Below are 27,167 nucleotides of genomic sequence, written 5' to 3' on the forward strand. Positions count from 1 at the left end.
TTTACTTTATCTAAACCCTTCATGATTTTGAAAACCTCTATCAAATCTCCCCTTAACCTTCTCTGTTCTAAGGAGAACAAGCCCAGCTTCTCCAGTCTCTCCACATAACTGAAGTCCCTCATCCCTGGAATCATTCTAGTAAATCTCTTCTGCACCCTCTCTAAGGCCTTGACATCCTTCCTAAAGTGTGGTGCCCAGAATTGAACATACTACTCCAGCTGAGGCCTAACCAGTGTTTTATAAAGGTTTAGCATAACTTCCTTGCTTTTGTACTCTATGCCTCTAATAATAAAGCCCAGGATCCCATATGTTTTTTTTAAACAGCCTTCTCAACTTATCCTACCATCTTCAAAAGATTTGTGTACATACACCCCGGGTCTCTGTTCCTGTGTCCCTTTTAAAATTATACCATTTAATTTATATCGCCTCTCATTTTTCCTACAAAATGCATCACTTCACATTTCATCTGCCATGTAACTGCCCATGTCCTCCTAAAGTTTGTTTCTATCCTCCTCTTTGTTTACTACATTTCTGAGTTTTGTGTCATCTGCATACTTTGAAATTATACCCTCTATACCCCAGTCCAGGACATTAATATATTTCAAAAAGAGCAGTGGTCCTAATACTGACCCCTGGGGCACACCACTGTATACTTCCCTCAAGTCTGAAAAACAACCCTTCACCACTACAGTCACTGCTTTTCGAGGTAGTTGGTAGTATGGGAAGAGTTGAGAGTGCAAGTGTTAAGAAGCATCAAGAGGAGTTCCCGGTGGGAGGGCTAATAGATATATTACAGGTCAGTGCTCAACTGAGGGGAGGAAATCAGGCTTAGACACCAGCTGCCTTCCAGAGTCTCCCCCAAGTGGCCATTCTATATGGGTAAGCCGAGTCAGGGAGTATTGATTGTGGGGGTATTATATCCACAAACACAGCAGGATCAGGATTATGAGGCTGAGTTCCCCTCCTTCCTTCCCCTCCATGCCTGTGAGTTGTGGGGGGGGGTGCGGTGGGCACTGAGTCCCTGGTTATCCAGTCGAGATCAGCTGTCTACAGACCAGGGATTGAACCTGGCACCTTCCTAGTCCATTAGACCTCAGTGTCCCACTAGACAATGTGCTCATCTACCAAACCATGACTCGCTGGCGTCTCCCTTTAACTCAGACCCTTCATCCTCTCTGCTGGATACAAAGCATCAATACCTAAGCCAGAAACACTGAATAAACATCACGTCACCATCTTCTCCCAGATACGAATGAATGCTGAAAGTTTGGTGAGATGCAGTTATTTATTTTTATTGAATTTTAAGAAACGGGTACAAATCATCCTTGTTTGTTTGTTTGTTTGTTTTGAAGGATCACGTGCATCACGGTGATGTGATGTAAAGTGGATTTTCTCAAACCTAATACAACAGGAACAGAAATATTGGAAGCAGTTAAAATATTTATCGTCAACCATTAAGATATACTTAAAATGCTCTAATGTTTATAAAATAATGAAATGGTTTAAAATAATCCAAAATGGGAAAAAATAAATAGGCAAAAAAATACAGGCTGGATATTAAGTTGTGCAATGGCTTAATATAGAAACTAATGCAGAAAGGATATACTTAGTTCAATGTTATCACTAAGATTATTTAGTGAATTGGCAAAGAAAATTCCCATATCCAACTCACTTTAATGTTGTGCGATAAACACATTGTGTGATATTCATCCCCTTCAGATTGTTCCCGCTACCGGTGACAGACACCAGTACTTTGCCCAGTGTTACACGGTTCAAAATACTCTCTCCAGACACAACCAAAGCTTGGAATCTGCTGCTGGACACAGCCCAGCATATTGATGCCAGCTCTTGTATGCCCAACCGTGACACTTCACCAAAATCCCAGTGACAACAGCCTGTTCCACATTGGAAGTTTCAAAAATAAGAGGCCAAAAGCAGAAAGAGAGATACTCGAGCGAGAGCATGACTGGAAGAGTGAATGACAAGTGTGCTTTTCGATGTTTAGCATCAGCCCATTGCGATTATCCATATAAATACCAAAAGCTCTAAATAAACTGGCTCCACCACAGCTGTGTATTAAGTCAGAACAGCAGAACTAACTTCAGCTCAACAAATGGGCTTCTTGCCTGCCACTTGCTTCATCAATAGAACAAGGGCTCTTAAAGAAAATCTATTTACTTCCCTTCACAGGCCAGGCACACAGTCAGCAAACTGTGAAGGGAACCTGGCAACAGTAACTCTCGATGACATCCCATCTCTGTCGTGAGATAGATATAATATATCACTTAACATTCAAGACTTTTGTCAATGGAGAAATGGGGTGGCGTTCACACACACACCAAGATTAAAGCAGGTTCAGAAAGAACAGGTTTTCTTTTACAGACTCATGGGGCTCAAGAAACCAAAGATTAAACTGAACACATAACCAGAGTGGTGAACACACGATGGACCAGCAAGTAAAAATTCTGCAAATACACACAGTACATGAGGATCAGGCGACATCTGAAAGAGTAAAGGCAGTTTAGCGCTCTGGGTTCCTCACTTCCAAGGTCTACCCAAGATGGTGCCCGTTCCCTTCTGTATATTGTTATTATCAGAATTTCCAGTTTTTTTTCTGGGAATCAGGAGAGAAGGTCTATGTAGGCAATCAAGGTGAAAACCACCCGATTAGGGATTAGGGACCTTACACTGTCCACCCCCTGATCGTCACTGATTTAATAAACACTACACTTTGGGATTAGGGTCCTTACACTGTCCACCCCCTGATCGTCACTGATTTAATAAACACTATACTTTGGGATTAGGGTCCTTACACTGTCCACCCCCTGATCGTCACTGATTTAATAAACACTATACTTTGGGATTAGGGACCTTACACTGTCCACCCCCTGATCGTCACTGATTTAATAAACACTATACTTTGGGATTAGGGACCTTACACTGTCCACCCCCTGATCGTCACTGATTTAATAAACACTATACTTTGGGATTAGGGACCTTACACTGTCCACCTCCTGATCGTCACTGATTTAATAAACACTTTACTTTGGGATTAGGGACCTTACACTGTCCACCCCCTGATCGTCACTGATTTAATAAACACTATACTTTGGGATTAGGGACCTTACACTGTCCACCCCCTGATCGTCACTGATTTAATAAACACTATACTTTGGGATTAGGGACCTTACACTGTCCACCCCCTGATCGTCACTGATTTAATAAACACTATACTTTGGGATTAGGGTCCTTACACTGTCCACCCCCTGATCATCACTGATTTAATAAACACTACACTTTGGGATTAGGGTCCTTACACTGTCCACCCCCTGATCGTCACTGATTTAATAAACACTATACTTTGGGATTAGGGACCTTACACTGTCCACCCCCTGATCGTCACTGATTTAATAAACACTATACTTTGGGATTAGGGACCTTACACTGTCCACCCCCTGATCGTCACTGATTTAATAAACACTATACTTTGGGATTAGGGACCTTACACTGTCCACCCCCTGATCGTCACTGATTTAATAAACACTATACTTTGGGATTAGGGACCTTACACTGTCCACCCCCTGATCGTCACTGATTTAATAAACACTATACTTTGGGTTTAGGGTCCTTACACTGTCCACCTCCTGATCATCACTGATTTAATAAACACTTTACTTTGGGTTTAGGGTCCTTACACTGTCCACCCTCCTGATCATCACTGATTTAATAAACACTACACTTTGGGATTAGGGTCCTTACACTGTCCACCTCCTGATCATCACTGATTTAATAAACACTACACTTTGGGATTAGGGACCTTACACTGTCCACCCCCTGATCGTCACTGATTTAATAAACACTATACTTTGGGTTTAGGGTCCTTACACTGTCCACCTCCTGATCATCACTGATTTAATAAACACTATACTTTGGGTTTAGGGTCCTTACACTGTCCACCCTCCTGATCATCACTGATTTAATAAACACTACACTTTGGGATTAGGGTCCTTACACTGTCCACCTCCTGATCGTCACTGATTTAATAAACACTATACTTTGGGATTAGGGACCTTACACTGTCCACCTCCTGATCATCACTGATTTAATAAACACTATACTTTGGGATTAGGGTCCTTACACTGTCCACCCCCTGATCGTCACTGATTTAATAAACACTATACTTTGGGATTAGGGTCCTTACACTGTCCACCTCCTGATCGTCACTGATTTAATAAACACTATACTTTGGGATTAGGGTCCTGACACTGTCCACCCCCTGATCGTCACTGATTTAATAAACACTATACTTTGGGATTAGGGTCCTGACACTGTCCACCCCCTGATCGTCACTGATTTAATAAACACTATACTTTGGGATTAGGGACCTTACACTGTCCACCCCCTGATCGTCACTGATTTAATAAACACTATACTTTGGGATTAGGGACCTTACACTGTCCACCTCCTGATCGTCACTGATTTAATAAACACTATACTTTGGGATTAGGGACCTTACACTGTCCACCCCCTGATCGTCACTGATTTAATAAACACTATACTTTGGGATTAGGGTCCTTACACTGTCCACCCCCTGATCGTCACTGATTTAATAAACACTATACTTTGGGATTAGGGACCTTACACTGTCCACCTCCTGATCGTCACTGATTTAATAACCACTATACTTTGGGATTAGGGACCTTACACTGTCCACCTCCTGATCGTCACTGATTTAATAAACACTATACTTTGGGATTAGGGACCTTACACTGTCCACCCCCTGATCGTCACTGATTTAATAAACACTATACTTTGGGATTAGGGACCTTACACTGTCCACCCCCTGATCGTCACTGATTTAATAAACACTATACTTTGGGATTAGGGACCTTACACTGTCCACCCCCTGATCGTCACTGATTTAATAAACACTATACTTTGGGATTAGGGACCTTACACTGTCCACCCCCCTGATCGTCACTGATTTAATAACCACTATACTTTGGGATTAGGGACCTTACACTGTCCACCCCCTGATCGTCACTGATTTAATAACCACTATACTTTGGGATTAGGGTCCTTACACTGTCCACCCCCTGATCATCACTGATTTAATAAACACTATACTTTGGGATTAGGGACCTTACACTGTCCACCCCCCTGATCATCACTGATTTAATAAACACTATACTTTGGGATTAGGGACCTTACACTGTCCACCCCCTGATCATCACTGATTTAATAAACACTATACTTTGGGATTAGGGACCTTACACTGTCCACCCCCTGATCGTCACTGATTTAATAAACACTATACTTTGGGATTAGGGTCCTTACACTGTCCACCCCCTGATCATCACTGATTTAATAAACACTATACTTTGGGATTAGGGACCTTACACTGTCCACCTCCTGATCGTCACTGATTTAATAAACACTATACTTTGGGATTAGGGACCTTACACTGTCCACCCCCTGATCGTCACTGATTTAATAAACACTATACTTTGGGATTAGGGTCCTTACACTGTCCACCCCCTGATCGTCACTGATTTAATAAACACTATACTTTGGGATTAGGGACCTTACACTGTCCACCCCCTGATCGTCACTGATTTAATAAACACTATACTTTGGGATTAGGGACCTTACACTGTCCACCCCCTGATCGTCACTGATTTAATAAACACTATACTTTGGGATTAGGGACCTTACACTGTCCACCCCCTGATCGTCACTGATTTAATAAACACTATACTTTGGGATTAGGGTCCTTACACTGTCCACCCCCTGATCGTCACTGATTTAATAAACACTATACTTTGGGATTAGGGTCCTTACACTGTCCACCCCCTGATCATCACTGATTTAATAAACACTATACTTTGGGATTAGGGTCCTTACACTGTCCACCCCCTGATCGTCACTGATTTAATAAACACTATACTTTGGGATTAGGGTCCTTACACTGTCCACCCCCTGATCGTCACTGATTTAATAAACACTATACTTTGGGATTAGGGTCCTTACACTGTCCACCCCCTGATCGTCACTGATTTAATAAACACTATACTTTGGGATTAGGGTCCTTACACTGTCCACCCCCTGATCGTCACTGATTTAATAAACACTATACTTTGGGATTAGGGACCTTACACTGTCCACCCCCTGATCATCACTGATTTAATAAACACTATACTTTGGGATTAGGGACCTTACACTGTCCACCCCCCTGATCATCACTGATTTAATAACCACTATACTTTGGGATTAGGGACCTTACACTGTCCACCCCCCTGATCATCACTGATTTAATAACCACTATACTTTGGGATTAGGGACCTTACACTGTCCACCCCCCTGATCATCACTGATTTAATAACCACTATACTTTGGGATTAGGGACCTTACACTGTCCACCCCCCTGATCATCACTGATTTAATAACCACTATACTTTGGGATTAGGGACCTTACACTGTCCACCCCCTGATCGTCACTGATTTAATAAACACTATACTTTGGGGTAAAGAGAGAATGATTTCTACAAACGCACTAATCACTAATCATCACAGTATTGCCAATCAGATACAGTAGCATTTTACTGGACTTGAAATGTCCAATAGGACTTTTTTAAAAAGATGATATTTGAAACTAATTTTCTTTCGATGCATTGCAATCACTTGATTGTGTTTCACTTTTTACAATGCAGAATCCAACAGCAATTCTGGGAATGGAACACTTTCCAGTCGTCCCAGGTCAATTTCCCCTCTCTCCCTCCCCCCCCAACATCTGCCATCGTTATGGTTCGATTGAGACTGATTATTCATTTGGTACGAATTAGTGTCAAGTTATAAGCAATTCTCTGTGGCAGACGCACTAGGAGTCAGGTTCAGGAATCCTCACACTAACTAGCAGAGAGACTTTTTTAACCAATGAATGCGAGACTCCAGAGATGTTGCTAACTGACTGCCACTGGTATCTGTCCTTGGGATGCTACTTTCCCATGGATTCCTTGTGAAAGAAGTACCTGCACTTCACAGCAACAAGGGGGAACTGCTAATTCAACACATGGGCCGTCACACGCACAGACAGGCCTCAGTACTCTTTGTGCTCCCAACATGCTACACCATGGGGCCCCAGCATTATTACAGCTGTACAATGTGGATCTAGGCAATAGCAAATGCCCATCTGAACAGGAAGTTTTAAAAAAAAAACCTTTGGTGGAGGTAGCTTTATTCAAACTTGCTGTGGAATGTTATGCCAAAACGTATTCAAGTAGTTGTCTGATTTAAGTTAGCAGCCCAGGAGACAGGTAACCTCTATCCATTCCCAATACAAGGGTGTTAATAATTTCTATTCAGTAGCTAATGCTGCACCACTACTGATAATTCACCGCAGTGAGGTAATTTATAATCTCACTCGCCTCCCAAGTTGCCACCTTCTGTTATGAATGAATGAATGAATGGCACTTTTACAATGCTTACTTGCCATTGGCAAGCACCTCTGGTGATATTCTGGGTAATGTAAAGGGGGTGAGTGTCACACTCACTTCCAACACTGTCCAGAACCAGAGGTTTCAGAGGGTCTATGAGCTCAAAATGTAGGTCTCCATCTTCATACTCTCCCAATAGGGCCTGCAGTGAAATGAGGGATGACAGCAACTTGTAAGTCATGGGTCTCTGCTCACCTGCCACCTTAACCTCAGACAAAAAATGGCACAAGATAATACTTTGCAACCTTCCTAAGGTTTGTAAGGAAGTGTCATATTTTCACATGGAAGGTCAACGTTAGGAACGAGCAGCCTGCCTGCTCATGCCATTGACTTTCACTCTTCAATTCCTAGGCTCTGCAACCAGAATAGAGCAGAGAGCCACGGCAAACCGCACGTTCCAGAAACTAGCTTTCACCGCAAAAACCTCAGCAATTTACAACACCAGCTTAAAGGGTCATTCATCTCATCGCTGTTTACTGGATCTTGTGTGTGCAAAACAACGACCACATTTACCCATGCAATAAAGTCACAGCATTTCAAACCAATTCATTGTACATTAAGCACTTTGAGTGGGCTGAGATATAGTAAAACACCATGTAAAAGCAAGTCTTCACTCTTCTTAACCAATGATGCTTGTTATAATTTAATCTCCCCACCACCTACCCTCACTGAAAGGGACAAATAGTTTTTTTTTAAAAAAACAAGAGTGGGGGGGGGGGGGGGGGGGGAGGGAGTAAGAAAATATTAGGTTGTAGGAAAGCCCCAAGCCCAGTGTCTGCTGAAACAGTTTAATGTGTGGTTGAGGAGCTGAATTTGATCAATTGGCTCTTCAATGATTGTCAATGGCATCGCTTCTGCAGGAACCTGTTTAGGGTAGCTGGCTCATTGTTAAAATAGTGTTTCAGAGGCAGCCATTTGATTACAAAAGGCATCTCAGCTAAAGTTCAGTAAGAGCCCGCGGTCCTGTTTCTCCATCAACAATCCAGACAAGAGGCTATTAGTTAACTCAAAGTTTGGGGATTCAGGGTAAACCCTGGGGAATGGATAAGAAGGTGGCTGAAGGATAGAAAACCAGTGCTCCGGAGAAGTTACACTGGGGGGAAGGGGTAATACCGAGTGGGGCGCCCTAGTAATCAGTGTTGGGAACACTACTATTTCTAATTTAGATCAATGACCTGGATTCAGAAACTCAAAGCAAAGGGATCTAATTTGCTGATGATACCAAACTAGGAGGGGCAGTGAAGTCAGAAGAGGCAGTTCAGAAATTAAAGAACAATTTGGAGATAATGCAATTTAATGCAGACATTGTATGGTCCTGCACATAGGAAGGAAAAAATAGATGGTAGCCATATCCACGAATGGTGTTGGAATAACTAAGGAAGAAGCTGTGACACATGTAGGAGTCTTAGAAGATTTGGCACCAAACATGTCCAGCCAATGCAGAGCAGCAATCAACAAAGCCAATAGAATATTGAACTACGCAGCCAAGACAGTAGAACACGCCACAGATCATGATCAAATGGTACAGTATTCTGGTCAGATGGCACCTTGAGTACTGCATTCAGTTCTGGTTGCCAAACGCCAGAGAGAAGAGCCACGAGTTGGAATCAAGGGTCTGATTTATGAGGGACAATGGGAGAGACTTGGCCTTTTCAGCCTGAGAAGGAGGCATCTGAAGATGGAGAGGTATTTAAGATAGGTAAATTGCAAGAGTAGGATAAGGGAACATCTTCAGCTGCTTCATCAATGACCTTCCCTCCATCATAATGGGAAATGGGGATGTTCGCTGATGATTGCAGTGTTCAGTTCCATTTGCAACCCCTCAAATAATGAAGCAGTCCGAGCCCGCATGCAGCAAGACCTGGACAACATCCAGGCTTGGGCTAATAAGTGGCAAGTAACATTTGCGCCAGACAAGTGCCAGGCAATGACCATCTCCAACAAGAGAGTCTCACCACCTCTCCTTGACATTTAACGGCATTACCATTGCTGAATCCCTCACCATCAACATCCTGGGGGTCACCATTGACCAGAAACTTAACTGGACCAGCCACATAAATACTGTGGCTACAAGAGCAGGTCAGAGGCTGGGTATTCTGTGGCGAGTGACTCACCTCCTGACTCCCCAAAGCCCTTCCACCATCTACAAGGCACAAGTCAGGAGTGTGATGGAATACTCTCCACTTGCCTGGATGAGTGCAGCTCCAACAACACTCAAGAAGCTCGACACCATCCAGGACAAAGCAGCCTGCTTGATTGGCACCCCATCCACCACCGTAAACATTCACTCCCTTCACCACCGGCACACTGTGGCTGCAGTGTGCACCATCCACAGGATGCACTGCAGCAACTCGCCAAGGCTTCTTCGACAGCACCTCCCAAACCCACGACCTCTACCACCTAGAAGGACAAGAGCAGCAGGCACATGGGAACAACACCACCTGCACGTTCCCCTCCAAGTCACACACCATCCCGAATTGGAAATATATCGCCGTTCTTTCATCGTCGCTGGGTCGAAATCCTGGAACTCCCTAACAGCACTGTGGGAGAACCTTCACCACACGGACTGCAGCGGTTCAAGAAGGCAGCTCACCACCACCTTCTCAAGGGCAATTAGGGATGGGCAATAAATACCGGCCTCGCCAGCGACGCCCACATCCCATGAACGAATACAAAAAAAAGGTAAAGTGATCAGAAGTAAATTTTAGGACTAACGCCAGGAAATTATCCACAAAAAGTGATTAACATGTGATGGACTGCAGATAGAGTGGTGGAGGCAAAACTCTATAATCATTTAAGAAACAATTGGATGCTGCAATGGGGAAGATTTCTGGATGGGTGAATTTAGATAGTTTCAGTTACAGTCGCCCTACCTTGTTAAACTTCTCTTGACTAGATCAAGAATTCAAATTCCATCTAGGGTAAAGAGACTAATCCAAAGCCAATCAATGTAAACTAAAAACTGTGCTCCCACCCAAGTCAAATAGATTCACCTGTGAGTTCATGGGGGGTAAGACTGCACTCGTACTGAACTTACACATGATTTCCAAGTTATCCTTGCAGTTTTACGCATGTACCCACTGGGCTATTACAGTGTGGGCAGTCCACAGAAAACTGCCAATTTTGGAAGTTTAAATGCTGTCTTTCAGTGACATAGAAAATAGGAGCAAGAGTAGGCCATTCAGCCCTTCGGGCCTGCTCCGCCATTCAATATGATCATGGCTGATCGTCTAACTCAGTATCCTGTTCCCGCTTTTCCCCCATATCCCTTGATCCCTTTAGCATTAAGAAATATATCTATCTCCTTCTTGAATACATCTAATGACTTGGCCTCCACTGCCTTCTGTGGTAGAGAATTCCACAGGTTCACCACCCTCTGAGTGAAGAAATTTCTCCTCATCTCGGTTCTAACTGGCATACCTTGTATCCTGAGACTGTGACCCCTGGTTCTGGACTCCCCAGGCATCGGGAACATCCTCCCTGCATCTAGTCTGTCTGGTCCTGTTAGAATTTTATATGTTTTGATGAGATCACCTCTAGTGAATATAGGCCTAGTCGACCCAATCTCTCCTCATACGTCAGTCCTGCCATCCCAGGAATCAGTCTGGTAAACCTTCGTTGCACTCCCTCCATGGCAAGGACTTCCTTCCTCGGATAAGGAGACCAAAACTGCACACAATACTCCAGATGTAGTCTCACCAAGGCCCTGTATAACTGCAGTAAGACATCTCTGCTCCTGTACCCAAATCCTCTTGCAATGAAGGACAACATACCATTCACCTTCCTAACTGCTTGCTGCACCTGAATGCTCGCTTTCATCGACTGGTGTACAAGGACACCCAGGTCTCGTTGCACCTCCCCTTTTCCCAATCTGTCACCTATCAGATATTAATCTGCCTGTTTTTACAACCAAAATGGATAACCTCACATTCATCCATGTTATACTGCATCTGCTATGTCCTTGCCTACTCTCACAACTTGTCTAAATCACATTGGAGCCTCTTTGCATCCTCCTCACAGCTCACATTCCACCCCAGCTTTGTGTCGTCTGCAAACTTGGAAATGTTACATTTAGTTCCCTCATCCAAATCATTGATATATATTGTAAATAGCTGGGGCCCAAGCACTGATCCCTGCGGTACCCCACTAGTCACTGCCTGCCACCTGGAAAAAGACCCGTTTATTCCTACTCTCTGTTTCCTGTCTATCAACCAATTCTCAATCCATGCCAGTATATTCCTCCCAATCCCATGTGCTTTAATTTTGCACACTAACCTCTTGTGTGGGACCTTATCAAAAGCCTTCTGAAAATCCAAGTATACCACATCCACTGGTTCTCCCCTATCTATTCTACTAGTTACCTCCGCAAAAGACATAGCCCAGGCAGAAACCATTGGTGAACTGAATTGGAAAGGACAGTACAGGCTGGCGACATGGCTGTCAAAATATTACTCTGACATTCTTGCCTGATGCAAGTGAACTATGGCACGAAGTTGAACCTTAAAGACATTTCAAATCAGCAACAAAGATGGTAGGTATTAATGAAGGATGGTGAAGCAGGTCATAGTAGATATCAAGTCTGAAGACCTGGATACCTTGAGGTCCTGAAAATGGCAGGGAGACGTTGTATGGAATCTACATGCCAACGTTGTATAATTGAAGCCTAACTGCATTATCTGACAGATAAAAAAGTATACACCATTGAGCCAGTTGAGGTTGTGGAACACAAATATGCAGCTTCCACTACAAGACTATAAATGCAGACGCTCTGCTGAATAATATTAACTTGCACTGGCAGTATTTAAAAGCAAAGAAACAATGTCCCTTTCCAATGGCTGCAAGAAAGTAGACGCCTTGAGGGCCCATGTTATCCAGCAACAATACAGAACTTTAAAAAAAAATCAGATTTAGGATCTCCTGAACCATTATGGTGAACAATGAGCGATGAAGGGAGAACCAAACTCTACTCAACTCCTGGTTTTAAGGCACTTTCTCAGTAGCACCGATGCATGATAAAATCCTCCACCTCTTGACGGTGGGGCACCCTATAACACCATCGCATAGATCAAAAATCATCACCAGCCTTCAGGTATCAGTGGGAACGATCTCCTCCTTAACCAAAACAATTTGGCCGAGGAACCAGAAACACTGATTGGACACTCAGCCAGGTGGTCTCTTTTGGAACTCCACACCACAGCATGGGCCGTTAAATTCAAACTGAAAACAAGCCCTCCTTTCAAGGAACTGTCATTTTAACTATAATCTCCCTTTGGTGCTAGAAGTCAGAACAAGAATGGCCTTCGTCGCTTGGTGGTTCTCTTTCTGGTGAGCACTTCCTCACCCTTTAGTAACGACGGGAGAAAGGGCAAATCTATAGGACTCTCCGCTTTCCTGGAACCTTGGTGCGGACTCAATTGCTGTGTGTATTGTTCATTCTCTAGAGCTTAAAGTAGATCACTTATAGGGCATCCCACCAGAAAAGCAGTTTCATCCTTTGCTGTGTCTGCCCTCAGAATATTGCCTCAAATGGCAGCAAGTTGAAGTCATGTTAAATTTGTTACAAAGCAATTTGTGGCTTTGAGCTTACGTTGAGGTATTCCATTCAGTCAAGTTTCCTTCACTATCACAGGGGAAAAAAAAGAAATTGGGTTTGAGCTCAACTCTGCCCAACTGGCTAATTCAAGACCAGTTATAATAGGACACTACAATCTCTGGTCCAAGACATTCTCCTCAGTCCCTCATCAATTAGCCACTTCTGACTGGTATATGGAGATTCTATTCACCGTCATTTAGAGGCAGGGTGGAACTCTGAAAGTCCTGCCATGGTGATGCAATATTTACCCAAATATTACATTATTGGGGGGGGGGGTTTATCCATATACAGAAAATATTCCTATGGGGTAGAGGACATCAAAAAATATTGTAAAACAGAAAATGTTGACCATCAAATGTCGTTACCACAGAGGATCCAACGATCACAAACCTCTGGATACTTCAATTGCTGACAAACCTCTTTTTTTGCTGTTGTGACTATGGAATTATGTTTAAGGTACCTTTGCGAGCAAAAGTCTCGATTACCTTTTCTGACAAATAAGTTAATCAGCAGAGGGGTCAGTAACCAGAGGATACAGATTTACAGTAATTGGCAAAAGAACCAGAGCGGAGATGGAGAATTTTTTTATGCAGCGAGTTATGATGATCTGGAATGAACTGCCTGAAAGAGTGATGGAAACAGATTCGGTGATAACTTTCAAAAGGGAATACTTGAAGGGGAAAATTTTGCAGGGCTATGGGGAAAGGGCAGGGGAGTGGGACTAATTGGTAACTCTTTAAAAGAGTAGACACAGGCATGATGGGCTGAATGGCCTCCTTCTGTGCTGTATCATTCTACAATTCTATCTAGAATCCTTTAAAATGTAATTGTTCTTGAATACAAATGCAAGATGCCTACAGATGGTTAGGAATGTTCACATTATACAGTGCTGCTAAAAAATTCACTGAAAGGAAGAGAAGCAGCTGAACAAAATGCTACTCAGTAAAATGAACTTTGTGCAAAATTGCTGGCAGCCCCTTGCTAAGCAATGCTAAATATTCTTTGCACCATTTCCCAATTTACACTATTAGATCCGATTCAGGAATCTAAGCTCTTTCCTTGGAAAAAGGAGACAGAAGGTTATCAAAATACTGGAGACTATCTTCTTGTGTGACTGGGTGGTAGAGTTGTCTGTAAATGCACTAAATCCACTATAGAAATGGAGCTGCACCTGGCTACCCACTGGCTCCTAATACCAATATGGTACTGATCCATACAGATCCAAAAGGTCCTAGGTTAAATACTGGTCGAGGCTGGGTTAGGTGATCTCAGCTTGGAATGGTAGAATCAGTGTACCCCTAGAGGCAGGGAATGTTAAATCAGGCATGGTTCCAACTCCTAATTAGTACCTCGGTGGCATGTGGGCATGATTAGTCTTAGATGTGAGCCGTTGAATAGCCTGAACCCACTGTCTAGATTCCTGTGCAAAGAAAAAGAAAACAAATTGGGCAAAAACCTGCACCCAACCTGCCTCAGGTACCAGAGCTGAACACCTGGCCTTTTAATGTGAAATGGTTTGCTCTTCACTGGATCTTAACTCTTACCCCAAATGACACTTCACCAAAGCAGATTCTGAAGCTGGATCCATCAGCCAAACTTAAAAGGGATCCCACTTATGTACCTGACAAGAACAAAAGACTCTGGGAAGTTGCCAAGGGCCTGCATTCTGATCTATCTTAGCGTCCAGGCACCACCTACTATTTTTTCAATGACCTTCCTCAGTCAACCCTGACAGACTGGAAGTTTAAATCATGACTGAAGGGAAAACCCAATTTGTGCTGAGTTAGCTGATGTCACCTGGGACAACAGGTGATCTGCTACAATTGTCCTGTGCCCTAGGGCAAGAAGGGAAGAAAAACAAAACAAGCCTAGGTTCTCACTTCGACTGTCTAATTATCTTTACTGTCATGATGTGGAGATGCCGGTGATGGACTGGGGTTGACAATTGTAAACAATTTTACAACACCAAGTTATAGTCCAGCAATTTTATTTTAAATTCACAAGCTTTCGGAGATTTTCTCCTTCCTCAGGCAAATGTTTTGCCTGAGGAAGGAGAAAATCTCCGAAAGCTTGTGAATTTAAAATAAAATTGCTGGACTATAACTTGGTGTTGTAAAATTGTTTACAATTATCTTTACTGTGTGTGAATGTTGAATGAGTTAAGCAGCCTCCCCATACTCACCCCAGGTCAGTATATATGCATGACTAAGGTCACTGTGCCTCTTGATTGAGCAATCTTTTCAAGCTGGAACATAATCAGTCTCCTGAACTAGAACACCATGCACTGTCTGATCAACAGGCACCTTCTGCTAACAACAAGCTGAATGGATTTGATAGTGGCTTTCCAGTCCATAATCCCTACTCCAAAAATAAAATAATCGGAGTCAGGTTGGCACAGCATAGCTCAAGTGGCACTGTTGACACACCATAATTTAACAAAAAGGTGATCTGACTTGTTCTGGTGGGATTTGCCGACTCTGCTCACACACCTGCTCTTCCCAACGGGCTTGGATCCACTTCCAATGTGCTTCTTTACGAACTGGGCAAAGTGAATATTGCAACAAGATGCACAGGTATCCACACAAAAATGTATAATTTTTTTTTTGCTTAGACTTTGTGCTAGTTTGAGGACTGTAAACTCTATCACAAAAAATGCTCAAAGCTGTTTTCTCCCCTGTCAGAATGTGCTCATCTCTTCAGCTTTGGGTTTCACCCAAGGGCTCTATTCTCTGTGCTACACACAAGAGATGTAAAGGATTGTTACAGAGACCTGTAAATTTGTCAGACCAATTTTTGGAACACCGCTTTAACTGCATGCATTTAAAATAGAAGCTGGGAATTTATGTATTAAATGTATCTGAAGTATTCCTATCCAGAGAGTTGGAAAAACAGAACGTATTGCCAATCGATGACTGGTAAATTATCAGGTAATATCTGATTCTATTCTAATTCCTAATGTACAGCATCTAAACTCGGGTAGAAATATTGATAATTTACACAGAAGATTGTGTTTAAAGAGAAAGGAAGGTCTGAAGGAACACACACTGTTAACATACTCCCCCAGTTTATATTGAACAAAGTGATGCTCTTTTATCAATTTCCTATCTCTAAAAGACTCAGTAAGCTGGTTCTGCTCACTGCTTGGCACCAACAGGAGGGGCCTCGAGTATCTCAGGAGCAGTTCTGCTGAAAGCAATGGGGTAGCAATATTGTAAAGTTTTGAGTGTCACCCATTCCTGGGTAAGTATGGTACCCACCTGAGGATATGCAACCTGGGGGGAATAAGAATATTCTGAACACAAGGTTCGCCCCTACCCTTCTCTTCTAAATTAAGCCATAGCGATGTCATGATGTTGGTGAATATACATTGATGAAGCCGTAACCATTTTAAGTTGCTTTGGAGTACATACACCATCAGAATCTGCCTGCAGTGAATCCAATCACCTCGGTTCAATCAAGGGGCACTGCCAAACTTTGAAAATTTTAAAGTGACTATTTACCATCCCACTCAAAAAGTATATGTTAAATCATTTGAAATATCAAACAGTGCAGAGTATTAACACCCACCCACATTCCATACTTCACACTGACATAGCAAATAACTAGCACACTCCAGGGGAACCTTTCTGTACACTTCCTAGCCCCAGGCTGTTAGATCTAGGGCAATAAGAACCCAGCAAAAGGAACAAGTCATGCGTCAGAACTCTCAGCCTCCTGCCCTGAGCTGAGTTCAGAGAGCACAGAATGAATGGACTGCAAATACGTTGACTAATAGGGAAGAAACCCCATTGCTGATCCATGTGGAAATACAATTCTTTGTATTGAAATTAGGAGAGCCAGTGCTATAACTCAAACTCGGTGCAGAACTAACGCTGAGCGTAGATCACTGAAGCTGCCCCAGTTATAGAGACCCAACATATAGAAACGTTAATGCTGACTGCAGTTTAATGACACCTCCAGAGCTACGGTGCATGTGTTCAGCATGGGTATGAATCAGGGCCAGTGAAACCATCCCGAAGTGGGCCTGGATGACACTGGCAGAGATATAACAGATGTATGTTGGCTGTGTTGCACTGCACGCTTGAAGCTGCATGGTTGCCAGTTCTGAAGTAGAGCCAACCTCTAATGTAGTAATAATTGGGCAAAATCAGATTACATTCTGCGGTTGCCTTCTACAGTATCTTTCCCCAATGTCTCTTCCCCCAACATTGAGTTTAACAGACTAAATACAAACTACAATTTTTATTAATGGGATCCAACTTACATCTCATCTCTGCAAAGTGATCTTTTGTTTCTCTTTTCCTCTCCTTCCCCAGTTCAAAAAGCAAATTTCCAAATAACACAAACCCAAATTTGGAGGAGAATTTAATCTTAGTTCTAATAGCAGTCATACATAAAAAATAAATCATGGACTCTAAAAGAATGTACAATAAATTGGCAAAGTACAAATTTGTGATTGATCAGCCAGCTATTTGATCAATCAAGTCGCTATTCAATTTATCAGATTGCAGTGCTGTTTCCCCACCCCCCAGATCTAACCCATACAGGTCAAGTACTAGTTACATCACTAAATAAAGACATTAAACCACATTGCTGCACCTTTCCTCTTGAGCCCTTAGACCTGCTCACTTCCTTAAATCTCATTTTTCGAGAAGAGGAGCAAATTCTACACTGGAGAATGGCTCACCAGTAGAGGTAGCACCTATGCCCCTCCCACTCCAGCAGCAGTACAATACCTGGTAATTAGGCAATTGCCAGTGAAAGTTAGTATTTTGAGGGGTAGATGAAATGAAGTTGATAACATATGCAAAAAAGGATCTAAACAGATTGATCAGTATGTGGTGAGAAATCTTAGAAGGATATTATTGTAAATAGTTGAGTTTAAAAATGGGCAAAATAGTAAAGGGCAAATATAGCAAAGAAATATAGTATATTGCACAAGTCAAGGTGTGGTAAGGTTTCTTCTCATTAAACATTTACATTCTTTCCCCATTTTCTTGCTTTAAGCCACCCCATAGTCAGTAGCAGTCCCTAGTCAGGAAGGAACGTGTGTGGCCTGCTCCCAAGCCTCTGCCAATGCTGCTCTGTAATCACCCACTTGTAGGTGCTCAAAAGTGCTTCAGGGTTCACTCACATTCAGATTTTTCCCAGCCCACACCCCATCCCATGGTGCCGACCTCCAGATGAGATCAAGAACTTGCTAATTGGGAATCAATGATGTAAAACCCTGCCACAGCTAGTCACCTGCCACGTCACTCAGCACTGATTCTGTCTGCAACTCAAACAGGTGAAGTTACAAGTCTGAGTGAAAGAACATGTATCACTGTATAGTTTTTGGTAACACACATTCTCTTACAGTCAGTATCAGTTCGGCTTTAAAATCATTCCTAAACAAATCCAAGTGGCATTCCCACCGCAGTGAATTTAAAAAAGTCACTGCTGTGATCATTTCATGAACAATGAAATGAATTTATCGTAAAACAAATGGAAGACCATGATGAGGAAATGAGTGCAGGAAAATAAGATTTAAATGATTCAACTAACAATTAGGATCTTTAAAAAAAAAACCTGAAATTTTGTACATGAACTCCTAGTTCTTCCCCTCCCCAAAAGACCACAATGAAATAAAGTTCCAAGGCAGCATGACCCAAGATGAAGTCCATGAACTGAGCTGTAGTTATTTCCACTAATTCAGGCTACCAGATTGAAAACAAGGAAAACAATCTTCTATTTTACTGCATGTTTGCTCCAGGCTAAAGCATTCCTCACCCTAGCAAGCCTTCTAAATGTGTTAGACTCCAAACAAGCACTTAAAATTCCATGGTGTAGAACAAGAAGGTAGGCTGCCAGAGCAAAAAAAAAACAAAAAGGCAGAAAGAAATCTGAGTTCGATGGAGTCTCAATGTAACACAGTTCCTCATGACCAATGGGTAAAATTCAAAATGGCGTCCCAATGGGGTCTAACGAGATTGCTTCTCTTGAATTTGTAACTATGAAGCAAGGCGGTAGGATGCTGGCACCGGTTAGAGGACCGGGAACGAGTTCTTCGTCACAAGCATGTCTTGTCCAGTGATCAACCGCAGATGGTTTGTGTCAAAACCCAAGCCATTTTGTTCCGTGACTAATTTCAGTTTGAAGCTGTCCGTTGCAAAGTCACCGTCAACTATCCATGCTGCTGCAAGCTTCTGAGGAAAAAGAGGAACACAAAATTAACAGATTACAAAACAAATCTGAAATAAAACCATTCGTGGTCTGCACAACTGTGATTTAAATTAACTGCGTTAGAGAGAAATACAATTGTTTGGACTGTTCAAATGAACAATGTTGCTGGCTCCAGATGTTGCACTGTGGGTCCCAGAAAGAGGTATGGACTTAGCTTTCCTTTAAAATGTTGCGGTCATATTTAGTACCAGGGAGCCAGTTTCTACTAGTGTGGACGGATACAAACTACAAAGCCCACTTTACTAAATTGGATAGGTCAACTTGGAATTATAGAAATGACAGGAAAGGAGGCAGCCATTCAATCCTATTGCACCTCTGCCACCGTTAGCTCTTCAACCAGAGCTATCTAAACCACTCAGGTAATGTTATCGAAGAACTATTTAATCCATGTCCTCTGAGACATTTGAAAAATAATGAGCACACTTAAATCTAAGGAACAAGGCACAAACAATTTAGTTATGTAGGCTCTCAACTTAAGAACAGGAATTTGTACTGTATTCGATTTGGAAATCAAACCATCACTAACTTGCATTTATATAGTACCTTTAATGTAGAAAAAACGTACCAAAACCAGTACAAACAATTTCTGCAAACAGTGAGATTCAAGTGCAAGTAAGTTCTATTACGTAAATTCCTAACTCGAGTCCAAAATGCTGCATTTTATTTTTCTGCCCATTCCATTGTCTGATCTCCAGTAATTTGCTCCAGAACATACATCCTATTAACAATATGTTCACAAAATTTAGTATGGTTTTACTGTGTAATCCAATATTCAGCTAAAGTTTGCCGACTGCAGTAAATAATGAAACTCATCACCTTCAGACTCTTGGGTGTCTAAGAAAGGCGCTGGTCCCCATATCCTGACCGTACCATCGTCTGAAGCGCTAGCCATCATGGACGGGACCTGCGGGTTCCAGCTCACGCAGTTTACAGTACGGGTGTGTCCTGTCAGCTCTGCTATTGGGAGTTCACTCCGTTTGTGCCAAATATAAACCTTGTGATCTGCAAGAGATTCTTTGTTAAAATACAAATTACAGCACCCTGTTTTACCCCTTCACACACATAACCAACCTATAATTCATAAATTGGTTAGTAACAAGCAAATAAATTTAGATGGTAAAAGTTAGCTGTTTTGTAAATTACTGCCATTAGCATTTTCTCATGAACCCCCCGCCCCCCCCAGCAGTCTCCTGGCTAAAGGGTCAGGGAGGCAGTCTACTCTCAGGTCTCAGTCACTCCCTATTCTATAATCATCTGTAAGGGGCCCTCTAAGCAGGCAGATACAAAGCCGTATTGGAGGCAGCCTGGCAGAGTGAAAAGCAGGGCAACTTGCCCAGTGATTTTTCTCTCCCACTGTGGAATAAGAATTAGGCTTCCCCTCATCACCTCCTAATTAGTACACCTGATACCAGCAAATGCGGAGAATCAAGAGATGGGGTTGGATAGGGGAGGAGAGATCCCACCTCACCATTCTTTGATGGAGCAACAACTCCTTACCTCAGCGGGTTCATCTACAGACAGCTACCTAAACCCCTACCATTTGGCACAGTTCCTAATCTCAGCTGTGCCATTCGGTGGAAGGCAAGTAGAAATATCGCACTTCCCCATAGGGAGTCAACAGCGCACCTGCTTTAAAATAACAGAATCTACTGCTAGTCCTCAATTCAATTCAAGTAACTATCTGGGTTAATTGAATGGGGGCTGAAAACTCTGCCACCCATCATCACAATTAAAGTGCCCCATCGTAAAAAAAACTATACTCGCTTACAGGTACAAGCCAAAGACTTTATGGTAGAGAAAGATTTCAGCAACTTGCTCAAACTGCTAATCGCTACTTTTTAACCCCTTGGATTCGCACCAACAGTCAGAACCAAGGGTGAGAATCAAGAGCAGGCAGCTAAAGCAGTCACCACTGAAAACCAATCTTTGCTATAAAATCTTCAATATACCTTTGTGTTACATGGGAGTGGCATCACAGCACAGCACAGCGAATCACCAGCATATGGTACAGGGCAGTGCGAATAGGGGCTCCAATCCAATGCGTTGCTTGATCTGAGCCAACCTGCTGTGGGAAGGTGATGGTCTGACGACAGATATCTCCCACATGGGGAACCACATTACCCCCTCAAAATGGAAAAGAGCTGGGAGCAGACTCCATGCCTGTCCCCCTATGCCCCAAGATGTGGGGAGACCAAGGGGAATTGATAACATTTATAATCTCTCAATAAATATGTTCATAACTCTCAAAGTTTGTAAAACTCTTTGATAAACAGAAAAGGTAGACTTCAAAATTGTGTAGTCATTGCTCAAAAACAAATTGTTTGGGGTAGATCCACAAAATGAAAACGGAAATATTAGTATGGACACATGCCTCAATATCTATTGCAATTTTCCCTGGCCCAATTAAATGGTGGATTTCTGTCAACAAAATGCCAAGAACCTGGGCTTTTTTCCCCTAATATCCACATCAAGACGTACCATGGGCAAACAAACAGAACTAAGTGGATAGTTCTTGCAGAGAGCTGGCACACGTGCAATGGGTGGAATGGTCTCCACCTGTGCTGTGAAAGTCTATTACACGGTGTACTTCAGCTGCTTACCTTCACTACCACTGGCTATAAAGTCTTCATTGTTGCCTCCAAAACATGAATGAATTGTGTAAAATCCTTGTGTGACACCTTGATACTTTCTCACTAAAACACGGTCCTGCAAGTCCCATAGATGAACTCCCTGGCAACAGAGAGAAGACAGTCATGCAGAAGTTTAGGTTTTCTTTCTACTACATTTTATTCTATATAAAGTAGTCTTTGAAATAAAAAAGTGGAATTAATATTCAGGTGCTCTGGACAGTAGGAAGGGATGATACCCAGATGACCTAACATTAAAACTTTGATTATAAGTACCTTCTTGGTTGAGAGAGGGAGCATCTGAAAAGGTTAACATTTCTGGTTCTGACAAGGGCTCAATACCTGAAATATTAACCTGCCGTTTCTCTTTTCAGATGCAGATGGATCTTCTGTATATTTCCAGAATCTTCTATATTTTATTTTGGATTTATAGCATTTGCACAGAGCTACACAGGTAAACACTCCATCTAAACGTTTGGGCCGTATCATTGCTGGTTTGAGTGCTTTCCAGTGGCTGACAATTTTACCATTGTTGGGCTAAACTCTTTAAGTAATATGGCTCACTGTGGTTAAGTGAGTTTGGGTGTAAATCAGCTAGGATGCACCTGAGTGTTTCTTCTCAACTCTGATGCATTTTTGTTCTTGTCTGTATTCCTGGCCCACGGTCTTTTAAAGGCCCCAATACTCAACAATCCACCTCCCTCTCCTCCTTTAAGATCGTTTTTAAAACCCCACTTCTTTGACCAAGCTTTTGGTTACCCTTGTAATATCTCATGTCCATTTTTTGCCATTCACCTCTGTGAAGCACCATGGGATGTTTTTCTATATTAAGAGGTGCTATATAAATGCAAGCTGTTGTTTGCCCCTTCATGTCCACACCAGTGATTTTCTCCACATGAGCCACCTTGTCTAATCTTACTCTCACTTCTTCCCCATTCCCTTCAACAGCAAAAAATGATCATGGAGCTAAAGAATGAGATGTTATGAGGGTAACCAAAAGCTTGGTCAAAGAAGTGGGATTTTAAAAGAAGACCTTAAAGGAGAAGAGGGAAGTGCAGTGGTTTAAGAAAGGATTTCCAGATCATGGGGCGTAGGTGGCTGAAGGCATGGCTACCTGTGGCGAGACAAAGGAAGGAGGATACATAAGAGGCTGGACTATATGATTCCATGTTAATGTTGGGGAACGGCACACTTTCCGTGTTAAGCGCCTCCAAGTCAGATATAGCAGCTAGATGCAGCATGAAGCTACTCTACCCTGACAATTCAGCTCAACTCCAGAAGAGTGCATCTTATTGTGCTAGATTACCAGCTAGCGCAGTTTAGTGCTGGGAGCCTGTGTGTGGATTCATACTCAGCTCCCCAAGCATCGGCAATTCAGTACTGCATCAGGAAATGATACAACTGTACCTCATTATAACAAAGCATTCATTTCATATGAAGGGGTACGAAATGTTTCTCAGATATGTTATAAGGCCCCACATAAATCCAAGACTTTGTTTCATTACAGTTTTGCCAGGATTAGAGTATGTTAAATTATGAGGGGTTTAATAATCACAGTACAAACTGATTAGTATTACTTGTTAAAATTTAAGTGCAAAATAAACTTGGATTATTTAGGTCCTTGAAGTATGTGGGAAACCTGGGCTTCTAAAACATAATCATAAAAATACTTTTTAAAAAATAAAATACAACAGGTGATTAAAGCAGCTCATTGCAAGTAGTTTGGTTTCAATCATAACACTGGCAAATTGCCTTATTCACTACAAACCAATGATGTTTTCTGTTGGCAAATTCCATAAGCCAGTATTTCCTGAATTGCCATCATTCCAGTGTAGTCCAAAGTCTAAAATCTGTAGCAGAATTCTCAATTGCTCGAAAATTTACTGAATGCAATGTCCACCACTGAGCTGTAAGGTATAGCTGGTTACACAAACCAAGAGTCTGCACATCACCACCTTAGACCGCAGGCTTCCACTACTTCAGTCAATTTCACTCAAATGCATTTTCTTGCTTGCGGATTCACTATGTCCTGGAGTCGGTATAACCAGATGGCACACTGGCTTTCTGGAGGTTGTAATGTTTGATACGAATCACTGAGGACTCCCTTCTCTAACCTTTGGATCAATGTTGCATATTGAACACGTTCTTATAAGGAGGCACCACTGCCAGGCTTTTCACTTTACAATGACTGTAGAGATGGAGAAATCAGCTCACCCCAACAGGACCCTCAATACTCCCAGATTCTGAAGCGATCCATCATATCATCACTATAACAGACTGAGCTATTGAACTCCAAAATTACAGCAACATAAACTTTTACATCACTAACTGGAGATACCTTTCCATGCCTGGAATGAGAAATCATGGTGCTGGGAGACAGCAGAGGTGGTGGTTGAGGTCAAGAGGTCAACTTTAACTGTATGAAGTGAGTCTGCACAGAGGTCACCTGGGAGGATCTGCTCTGCCACTCCCAGCAAGTAGATTCATCAATGTTCCAAATCCTCTCCATTGGGTGGTCTACACACGGAGGTCACAGTGTAGAGTCAAACAGGCAGACATCCAGGTTTAAAAGCTCTCCATTCTGTCCTAAGGATAAGTGCAGATGTAGGGACCCACCCACAATCCCATTCCTATAACAGCCTGTAACCTTCAACTTCACAACTGACCTAGAGCAGCGGAATCAAGCCTACTTGCAGTAAGGCAACGTCCATCAAACTTTATGCTAATCAGAAATCAGAGTTCTTCAACCTTGGGCAGTGAGCTTCTTCTATTAGTTTAAATAAAACTTTTCTTCAGAATGCTGATAAAATCTAGTGTTCTCTCCACCATGCTGTGTGTAACCATTAAAACAGTCTTAAAGGTAGAGTTATTACTGAAGTTTGTGGGACCAGGACCCCAAGTCACCATCACCACTTAGTGTCAAAAGCAGTACAAGCTTAAATCAGTTCTGGCTGTTTTGTGCAGACTTTCTACTCACTCTGGAGTCAATCGACTTCTCCTGCCTTTTCTCTTCATCTTCCACTGTCTTCAGTTACATTTTCACCATGCAGAGGGAAACATATGAGTCTTGTTAAAAATTCAATTCCAAATAGCTGGCTGCTTCTTCAATCCCAGAGAGATCAATGTACTAGCAGGTGGATATAGTGGAGAGATCTTGCAGTAGAGGTTGGAGGAAAAGCACATAAAAAGACAAAAAAAACACAAAGCTGCCATCAAGTGATAAATGCACCCCTCCCCATTAATCTGATCAGCTTCGACAGAAGCAGAGAGAGCTGGTTTCAGTGAAGTGAACGCAGTGATAATGCACTGTGAAATGCATCAAGAACTAAGACTAATGATCCCTCTGTAGTTTGTGGTGTTTAATACCAGAATTCAATTTGTCATCTTAATAAAGGGCTGACATTACACTGGTTTAAGGCCTACAAGTACCAGTGGATAAATTCCACCTGTTCAAATGGAAAGCTGTGCAGTACATATCCATTGCGGACTTTCAAAAGGACATTCTTATATCTGGTAAACATGCTTTTCCACAACTAATTATCTATATATTATACCACCTTCCCACACATGAAGTCGGCTCATCATGACAGACCACCAGAAACATCTCATGAATGGAAACAAAAGTTAAGAAATAATCACACCATACAAACCAGGTATGATCGCTGCTGAATTCGCCATCTCAATCAGGGTGTAAGAGTATAATTGGCCTCAGCACGCATGGGTAATGGACAGGGACATAATTAAACCAGTTCTCCTACCGTTGGTTGTTATCCAGCAATCCATGCTGAAAAATGCATGTGTGGAAGCAGAGGGGGGTTAGTAGTACGAGCGGCTTTGGCTGTGACGATCCCACCTCACAAAGTCAAACACAGGAAAGAATGTCCACTTCGGCAAGGGACCAGGGGGACGCAGGCACCCATGAAACTACCCCTCAGCACAAGTCAGCAACTCGAAGGCAGGAAACTACAAGAAGGAAAAATGTACCGTGTACACAAGTGGATCTGTTAGGATGCGGGTTTGTGCTCACAATCCTTCAGTCACAGTTACTAAATCTAAGCTGCACTGCTCTAAGTAAATACTTGCATTTATATAGCACCTTATAACACTGTCAAAACAGCTCAAAGTGCTTCACACAGTGAAGTACGGGAACTTATATAGACAAACTCCCCCTATAATGGAAGTGCTGAGTGAAGGCCAGGAGAGAAGGAAGAAAAAGTCAGCCACCCCAGGTTGATCTCGTTTAGGCAGTTTCAGACTCGCACTGTGGAAGGCTGGTAACCAGGTCACCAACTACCTCGGTTAGGAACTCCATTTAACAGAGTCTAATTAAAAAACTTGACCGGCTTTCATTTATGTTGTGTTTTATCACACCACTCAAAGCATTCACATTCAACGAATTATACTCAAGTATAGTGAGAGTTATTAGGCAAATGTGGCAGCTATTTTGCACACAGCAAGATCAAAGAAACAGAAATGACAATTAATCTATTTTTGATGGTGTTTATTGAGGGAGGAATGTTGGCCATACGCTGGGAGAACTGTTCGAATAGTGCCAAAGATCTTTAATTTGATCTTGGGATGTCCACGTTAGCCACTGAAACAAGCAGGCAGGGCCATGGTTTAACATCTCATCCAAAAGACAGCACTCCACCGGTATTGCACTGGATCATCAGCCTGCCTGGATCATGTGCTGAAACCCTGGGGTGGAACTTGAACCTTCTGACAAGGTGAAAGTGCTAGCAATTGAACCAACCTGGCACTTTGGCAGGAAGAGGAAATAAATAGTCTCACCAAAATAAAAGAATACAATTGTATTACACACAAAAAAAATGCCTGGGGGACAAATTACAGAAGAGCATTCTCTTGTTTGTCTGTACATTCCATCTCATTGTCACAAAAACAATCATAAACCATCAGAACACCTCCAAGTCATCTCCAACCATTTCTCCAAATGTCTGCCAGGAGAGAGAAAATTTCAGTATATTCAGCGTCAAGCCTAAAGATAACTTTGAACACAACCTGGAGTGCTCTTCAGTGCCAACAGCCAATCATGAAGTGATGTTACTACACACCTCATTGCCACAGTGCATCTATAGAACATACTTATTGCAATCGACCCTCTGTGGTTATGTAAAATTAACAGAACCTGGAAATTGCTTTGCTACAATATCCTCCCTTCAGAGAACTTTGACCAAAAGTGGGGTAATTGTATAAAGCAGTTTCATGGAAAAT

The 27,167-nt window shown here is 42.4% G+C and overlaps 1 protein-coding gene across 6 annotated transcripts in view; it reads right to left on the reverse strand.

The window, feature by feature from the left end:
- Positions 1-1,272: 1,272 nt before the first annotated feature.
- Positions 1,273-27,167, reverse strand: part of LOC137322130 (WD repeat-containing protein 26) — a 103,993-nt gene continuing 78,098 nt past the window's right edge. The window contains exons 12-16 of one of the 6 annotated variants that reach the window (XR_010962967.1): positions 24,913-24,960; positions 21,909-22,038; positions 20,125-20,310; positions 18,856-19,271; positions 1,273-1,399 (exon numbers count right to left, since the gene is read on the reverse strand). Coding sequence is in view for 5 of the 6 variants with exons in the window: in XM_067985245.1 (XP_067841346.1) it covers positions 19,246-19,271; positions 20,125-20,310; positions 21,909-22,038; positions 24,913-24,960 (390 nt within the window). In the remaining variant the exon portion in view is untranslated. The other 5 variants (XM_067985245.1, XM_067985242.1, XM_067985243.1 and 2 more) reach the window with 5 other exon arrangements.

Source organism: Heptranchias perlo, chromosome 5 (genome assembly GCF_035084215.1).
Source record: "Heptranchias perlo isolate sHepPer1 chromosome 5, sHepPer1.hap1, whole genome shotgun sequence".
NCBI lineage: Eukaryota > Metazoa > Chordata > Chondrichthyes > Hexanchiformes > Hexanchidae > Heptranchias > Heptranchias perlo.